At 31.6% G+C, this 8,640-nt stretch overlaps 1 protein-coding gene across 1 annotated transcript; it reads right to left on the bottom strand.

Moving 5' to 3' along the window:
• Positions 1 to 3,007: 3,007 nt before the first annotated feature.
• On the bottom strand, positions 3,008 to 7,870 carry LOC145835755 (focadhesin-like). The gene is made up of 4 exons (XM_082943466.1): positions 5,543 to 7,870; positions 4,986 to 5,296; positions 3,552 to 4,557; positions 3,008 to 3,266 (listed from the first exon to the last, which is right to left on the bottom strand). The coding sequence occupies exons 1-4, from the start codon at positions 7,638 to 7,640 to the stop codon at positions 3,013 to 3,015; spliced, it is 3,669 nt and encodes a 1,222-aa protein (XP_082799592.1). The 5' UTR covers positions 7,641 to 7,870; the 3' UTR covers positions 3,008 to 3,012.
• Positions 7,871 to 8,640: the final 770 nt, after the last annotated feature.

Here is an 8,640-nt window from a genome sequence, read left to right as displayed (position 1 = left end):
TACTTGTATAACTTTAAAACTGAGTGGCGTTCGATGCATTTTTTAGTTTCAATAAGTTATTCTTTGCAAATAATTACATGTTTTGTACCTAATAAAAATTGCTGCTTTAAAATTAAAGCTATAAGTATTTTATGATTTATGACTTTTGTTAAAATGTTTTTTTATTAACTAACTTGCTTGGTAACAATTTTTTAATGTAGAATTTTATAAACAGTTAAAAATAAAACTTTACAGTTAGACTTTAATAAAAATAACTTTATTTTTGCAAATCATTGTCTTAAAAACTGTTCTTATTAGTTCATATCAGAAGCTTGAAATGTAAAAAAAAGCAACTCTTAATAATAAAAAGAATTATGTGCTTTCATTAAGATTTAATTTTTTTTTGTACTAACTTAAATAAACATTAAAATTAAAAAAAAACTAGTGGTATAAAATTAATTAAATAATTTTACTAAAAATAACTTAGTTAGTTCTGGAATATTAGTAGATTAATTTACAAAAATGTCTCATAATAAATTAAGTAAATAAATCAACAAAAATAGCTTTATTTTGTTTGTTTGTAAATAAAGTAATTCTATATAAAGTAATTGTTTTAAAATAAAATGCTTGTTTCAAAAGTGTTACAACTAAAGTTACATAAAAGCTGCTTTAAAAATACAGTCAAAATTCTGAAATTTGCAGTTTTTTCTGTTTAACTTAAACAATTTTTACTAACAAATGTATATTTATAGTAACATTTTTTAAGAGGCAAAGACAAATTTCTTGAAAATTATATTAACATCTATTACTTATAAAACAAACTTTTGATTTTAAACTAGGCTAACACATATCAACAAAAAATACTAATGAAATACCACTAATAAAACACATATTTAAACAATTTTTATCATATAAATCTATAAAAGGTTTTTCAAATTCAATTTCTGTTAAAATATAAAAGGCCTGGCCACAACTTTTTAAAACTATAGTAACATTTATTAACTAAAAAAAAGCTTTTGTACATATCAAGTTTTAAATTGAGCTGAAAGATAACTTTTTAAATATTTTTACAGCATTTGAAACAATATTATATACCACATATAAGTTTTTGTTAAAGATTTTTTATTTTGGTTTACTGTGTAAACATTTAGAATCTGTTTTGATTGCTTCTACATTGTTTGCTTTAGTTTGAAAATGAAAGTTTTCGAAGTATTTTGATGACGTGATTAAAACATATATATTAAAAATTTTTGCAAAAATTTACTGCTGCAACTAGGATACCCATAAAAAGACCTATCGGACTTCGAAAATGATGCTGACTTAGATCAGAAACTGCAAAAGGCTTCATAAAAAGATCATTAATGTGTAACGTAGTGTTCTTAACTACGCTATTTGTGGATGAAACTCCTAGATCAGCAACGATTTCGTGAAAAAGCAAGACTGAGGTTAGAAAAAAAAAAAGACTTTCGCTAAGCTCTCAAACTTAAGCATTTGATACAGAAATAGCATTAAATATGGAGTCCACCTAAACACAAGGAAAATATCAAAAGGTCACAATTAAAGAACATGTGCTCTCAATATATAATAATTTTGTAAGGCTTTATTACATTAACAACAGAAAAATTCAAACTAAAAGTTTTTTTATTGATTTTATAAGCAAATATAGCACTAAACTGAGTCAAAAACCCTTTATCTACAAAATACTTATAGACAACGTAAACCTGCAGAAATAAATTTCTTACTACAAACTTTTACCTCCCATACTTTCAGAGATATAGTTCTGACAGAGAAAAAATATTTGAAGAAAATAAATAAAATATAGAAAAAATTATGAATTTACAAAAATAGAAATTAAATGTAAAATATTAAACTTTATGAATTCACTATTATCAAAGAAATAATATGGAAAACAAAAAAGAAACAACCAATAAAACTGAAATAAATAGTTCAGTGAAAGCACTAAAACAAATAAATAAATTAAGAAGCACCAACTTGTTTAGAATATGAAAAATAAATTAAATACGAAAAACAACAAAATGTTTTTGAGAATACATTTGTTATGGAAAAAATTTAAAGCATTTTGTTAAAAGGTTAGGTACTCGGAACATAAAAATAAACAAAACTATTATTTAAAAGAAGTTATTTTTTTATTGTGCATAATTTAGTGAAACTTACGCAAAAAATTTTAAAAAACGATGTAGCTCACACAGGAAGACTTAAGAAAATTATATAGTTAATTCAAGAATTTTCTAACTAAGAGACTTGGTATGTCATAAAGCAAAAACAATAGACTTGCAGTAAAAATAACTAGAAATATTTAATTTTTACATATAACAGCAAATATTAAGTCTTACAGAACAATGAAGAATAAAATAGCTAAAAAAAATGGGAAATGGTCAAATATGCACAAGGGGACACTTTTGCACAAGGAGTCACTTTTGCACGGGTTGATCTTTTTTTTTAGGTTTATAAAACCTATAAATAAAATAATAAAACAACTTATAGTTTAACTTTGTTTATAGAACATTTCATGTGATATTATTTTTCTATAAATTGGTAAAAAAATTAATCAAGTTAGTAATTAGGATTAGATACCAAATATTATGAGGATCACAATATTTGGTTTAAATTTGGACTGGTCCATAATTACATTTGGAGTGGTAGTGTTTTTCAAGACTTGATATTTAAAATGTTCCATTTTTGGTAACTTTATCAGAAACAAAACAAATATTATGTAAATAATGGTAAAATTTAAGAAAAACAATTGTTAACATTCTACTACAATTTATTAAAATATTTATATAACAAAAAATATAACTAAATTTGACTACTAATACCTAAAATATTTTCGATAATGTTAAAAGCAAACTACATAACTAAAAACTTTTTTTTTTAATCTTAAAAGTTTTTAAAAAGTTATAGGTCAACTAAAAATTGTTTAAAAAGTATGTTTAAAAAAACAACATTGAATAGATTGAAGTTCAAAGTAAAAATATGTTAAAAGTAAAACAAAAAACCTAAGAAAAGCAATAGTTAAACTTGTAAAACGGCTTTTGCAAGAAACTTGTTCCACACACTCGACTTTATTTTGACAAACTTGCACAGCTGGGCAAGGCACTGCAGCAAACAACTTCTTGCTTCTACGTCATATAAGTCGTATGACGTCACTATGTAGTTTAAAACGTCATCTTTCAAATGTTCGGATAAGTGGGCTTTCGACAATATTTTGCAGAGGTTTGAGGGCAGAAAATTGAGGCAGGTACTAACTTTGTAATTTGTAGGAACACCTTAAAATATTTTTCAATAATTAGTTCTTATAAAAAAATAAGAAATCTTCTTAATATTGCTTTATTAAGAAACATTGTTGTCAAAGAATTTTAATCAAATGAATTTTTTTAAATGACATATGTACAAAAAATATCTAATGTCTATTAACATAAATGTAGACTTAATACAGAAACTCATTAATTAGACTTAAAAAAATACAATTGAACACATTATAAGATTGGACTTAAAATATTTATAAATTATGATTCCCCATGATTTTAATTATAACTAAAACTTAAACAAACCATCAAGGGTTTCCTGTCTTTTTTCACAACAGTTTGCAATTATTTGCACGCTGACAGCAAAAATGTTACAGCTGACTTTTTTACTTGCAATCAGTCGCTGCAGCCATTCCACATGACCCTTTTCTCCTAAAACGCTGCCCAGGTACCACCCTAACGTCGAGTACAGCCCCGCGCTGATGACACTTGAACTTTCAGTTAAAACTTCAACGGTCACATCGAACACTCGCTCCGTAGAAGTCGAAGACATTACCGTCAAAATCCGCAATTTTTTAACTTTTTCCCCGTCAAAGTCCAAAAGGTCCACGACGTTTTTTGTTGTCGCCTTCATCAGGCACTGTACGAGGCAAGTCCATATTTCCGTGCTTTCGGTCACCTCGACGACCGAGCACATGAGCTTCAGGGTTTCCAGGATTTTATTTCTGACAAGCGGCGACAAATCGTCCGAGTCGAGTATTTGCTGGCAGCCGAACAGCACGCATCTCACCAACATGCTGCCTCTTCCACCGGCTACTTTTATACTTTCGTCTGCAGCGTTCAAAATTTCAACGGCGAGCTCCGGCGACGAATGCTTGTTGAAGGCGGGCAGGAACCTCACCGCTCTGCTCAGCTTCTGCTCGCATTTGTAGGATGAATCTGCCAATTGGGGCAGCAGAGTGGCGCAAGTTTTGTTTTCACTGGCCAATGAGATGACAATCTTCTGCGCGTCCTCGTCATCCATTCTGTCCTTCAAATAAACTCCCCAGTCAAGTGGCGGGAAAGAAAGTTTTCCGTTGAAGGCCAACGCAGCAACGTTTGGTATTATGACGTCATACCTATCACCTACCATTGGTATCACGTGGCGAAGGCAGCTTTCCGGCCTGAGGTAGCTGTAGTCAGGTGGAAGGTTCTGAACGTTTGTGTCCTGCTGGTCCTGGTTCAGACAAAAATGGACGCAGGAAAGGATTTCGATGGATTTTGCCCTGACGCCCGACGCCTCCTTGGTGCTTGACACCAGGTTTGATAAAATCTGTTGATAATTTTATAACTAAAATCAAAATAAAATCATATCTTAACTATTAATTAAAAAACTATTTGCTTTGATTTGATTTATGTGAAATTTTATCATCGTTTCAAACTGCTATAAGTTATAACTTAAGTTTTCATTTGAACTTTACTTATAAAACTAAAAAATATCTATTATAATATTTTACGATTATTAAAAAGAGCGATAACTTGATTGTTTAAAGCCTACAAACAAATTGTAAATTTACAGGAACTTTTTCATTATTTACTTGACAATTTACTCTACCTGGGACTACAAATTTTATTCAAAAGTTGTTAATTAGTTGAACTTTTCTATTAAACTTTCACACAAACGCATTAAATAGTTACACAAATAAATTTTAATTGAAGAAAAAAGATAAGGATGGTAAACTAACAGAAATAAAAACTAACTTCAACAATGTCCTGCACAAGAGGCTTATTAACTTTCTTAGAAAGTTGCTTCATATTAAACCCGCTAGGAGGCACTGCAATCAACCCCAACGCTGACAGAGAGGAAATCTTTTGTTTAGTCGGACATCTATCCTGCTGCACTGCACTCTTCCAGTTATTCAACAAATCTTCATCGGTATTACCGCGGGCAAACATCATCATTGCCAGGCACTTGTTGAACACAACATCGTTTTTTGACTTTTTGTGCCGATTTTCAAAGAACTTGAGTATGGATTTGAACTTGTTCTCATTTACCACGTTTGTTTCATATCCTGAAATGTTTTATTTAAAAAAAATATGAGACACAATTTATGCTTATTACAGTAAAACTGTTATAGAAAAGTTTGTTTTATCATAAACAATACTTTAATATCAAGATATTAAATTTAAAATCTCAGAAAAATAGGTAAGCTCTATCCTAAACAGTTAAGTTTAAATAATTATGTTTTGGAGAAATAAATGACTTACACTTGTAAAAAAATTGGTAAGACTCTGCAAATGTTTAAACTTTAAATTACCTGAAATTGTAGGGATTACAAAAACATTGCACAAAGTCTTGTGTGTGTTTGTGCTGTAGTCGCCCAGGTTGAGAACCAAGTCTTTCAAAAACTCGAAATCGCTCAAAGCTGCTTCTTGACAACTTTCGTCGGCGCACTGAAACTGCTCGAATATCATGAGGCAGTTTGAAATGAGAAAGGAGAGTCGCATATCGCTCACTTCGTATTCCTCGTCACTGCTGCTTGCTTCTGACTCGCTGAACTCCTCATTTTTGTCCTTTTCTTTTGCCTTCAAGCTTATTATAGAGGCGCAGCTGTCCAGAACGGTTCTTAAAGACTCGGTTACTTTGCTTCTGCAACGCTGCAAAAAACCTGTCACCTGACCACATACAATTGATAAATGCAAGTGCACATTAGTAGGCAGATTGGTCATAATTTCGCCATTCAAAAACATGTTCAAGCGCTGGACAAAACTGCAGACTCTTGTGATGTCACAACGCACTAAAATTTCAACGCAAGTTTTGGATGAATAAAAAGCGCAAATTCTGCTCATTTGTGACGGAGAAAGGTCTCCAACTTTTGACACGGCGTTGTACTGACACCAGCTCATCACCCTGCTAGATGCCTGGTAGCCGCACTGAGTTGCAGTGAAAATTGTGTCACAAGCCTGCGTGGTCCACCGCTCATTGCTCACATACCCATGGCTGCCTTCACACTCTTCATTTGACGCTTTCTGCGCAGCTATGACTTGCACCAGACCTGACAGGGCAAGCATGCAATTGGCTTGCACATTGGAAGTTTCCTTGGACTTGTTCAGAAGGGCTGTGAAAAGTTTATCTCTGGCCCACAGACCGCTGGTGAGAGATCCTTCCTCGTCCTTTTGCTTTTCCATTTCTTGATTTCTAAAGTCACGCAGCTGGTGATAAGCCTTGATCATGAAAGAAGCCCACAACTGAGCTAAGTTGTTAACGCCGTCCCAAGACTTTATATCAATAGTTACATCTGTTAGTAGGGATTCCATTAACTTAATGACATTTTTGTTTGCTTTTTCTACACAAAACGTGCTCACTAAACTACTAGCAAGTGGAGCACGTAAATTTGGGTCTTTCCTTAACTTTTGGTAGAGATTATAAAACAAAGTTGATGCTTTTTCTAAAGAGTTATTTTTAGGAAGGTTTTTTCTTTTCATTGAGGCCATTGCTCTAGCTTTTATGTCCCGAGGCAGAGTCTGCAGTTCTTGCTTCATTACTGAATACAAAAAGCGCTTCATGGCAGGTTCAGATTGTTCTTGAATATTTTTAAGCAGCTTTATAAAAACTTCACCACTGATGTTTGCCTCCAGCATTTCAGACAAATCTTCATCGCATTCAATTTCAGGACGAACATGCTCTGGAAGGTGCTTATTTTTAAATGATTCAAAATAATCAAAATTCAAAAGGCTTGTTAAAGCTGCAATTTTAAATTTGAATTTTTTAGAAAAGGCGTGTAACCAGACAAACTTGAAAACCTCATTCATCATTATTGCATCTTCTTCGGGGTGGAGCAGTAATGGAGCAAGTGAAACTAGTTTCAAAGACTGAACTATCAAATGAGAATTTGTATCCAGTAATGGCTTTATTTTGTTATACCACAAGTCTTTCAAAGACAAAACTTCATTGTTGCACAGGCCATACAAACCATCTAAACATAATGTCAGCACAATTTCGTCATTGGAATAATTGGAAATAGTTTTATCTATCAGCTTTAGCATATCAGCACCTCTAGTTTGCGTGATTTGCTTAGAGGAATTGCAAATTTCACATACAATCAAGCATCTAACAAGTAATACTTCTCTGCTGCAGTAGCCAACAGTAGAAGCTAAAACCTTCAAAAGTGTAGGATAAATTCTTGGTTCATAGCAAAAAAGCCCATGCAAAAGCTTAAAAGATATTGCCTGAGTTTTAGAGCTTTTGGATAAAATCACAGCTACTTTTAGCAATGGTGCAACTACATATCTGGAATTACCAAAAGATATTAATGTTGGCAGATTTTTAACAATTGTAGTTATGACATCATAAGAGCTTGTAGTTTTTATAATATTCAAAAAAACTGGAATAGTTATTAAAGAGTGATGTGACATTTTACTTGATATCAACAAATCAAAAACATCTTTTTGGAATGGATTTTCATCAAGGCTTGTTTTTAAAAAGAGCGCATTTGATACTATACCACATACTGTTTCTATAAAACTATCATTTTGAGATAGACTTAACAAATGGTTAACTAGTCCAACAGAGTTTACTTGTAGATTCGATGACTGTACAGTAGACAATGCTTCTGTTATAGATAGTAATTTTAAAATGCAATCATTATAGAGAGGTGAGTTTTGGTTTCTGTTTGAAATTTCAGTTTTAAACGTTGACTTACTTATGTTAAAGTTGATAGAGTCTAAAGAAAGTAGAATATTTTTAATTTTTAGCGATAACTTGATGTAAGGAATACTTTTCTTGTAAGTTAAAACTGATAGTAAAGAAACTTTAGTTGAAAGCAAGTATAACTCAAATTCTTTGTTTAATTCATTATTGAAAACTTTAAAGATAATGTCTAAGTAAGACAAAAGCTCGCTTAAAAAGCCTGGTGAGGCTTTAACTATCCAACCAGAAATTAAAAGTAAAACAACAGGTACATTACGTAGTGACAACTTTTGCTTCTTTATAATTTTAACCATTAGCTTTTTTTCAATTTCACTATTACAAGATTGGCAGACTGCAAAAAGGTTTAAAATAGAGTTCTTATTAGTTTCCATACCAAATAATATTTTACATACTTCCTTGTATGGTAACAAAGTGTAAGGGAGGCATTTTGAAATCAAAAGCTGCATTTCATCATTTTTTTGTGATTTACACATACTTATGAAATCAGTGACAGAGCATTTGTTCAAGAAATCATTGTGTTGACACATCATGCCGACAATCAAAGGTTTCAACAAGCTTCTTATGTCACAGTCATCTAGTGCAAGCATGTTGAGGTGAGTCAAAACACTTGGAACAGTGTCAGGGCAACATTGTAACATTTTCAGCAATGGGTTTTCTTTCAACGTTGTTCCCTGATTGTCATCCATGAGTACAAGCTCTATAATC

The sequence above is a fragment of the Thalia democratica genome, chromosome 5, assembly GCF_965202585.1.
Source record: "Thalia democratica chromosome 5, ktThaDemo2.hap1.1, whole genome shotgun sequence".
Classification (NCBI taxonomy): domain Eukaryota; kingdom Metazoa; phylum Chordata; class Thaliacea; order Salpida; family Salpidae; genus Thalia; species Thalia democratica.
The sequence above is the reverse complement of the archived record's forward strand: the minus strand, read 5'-3'. Positions and strand labels throughout refer to the sequence as shown.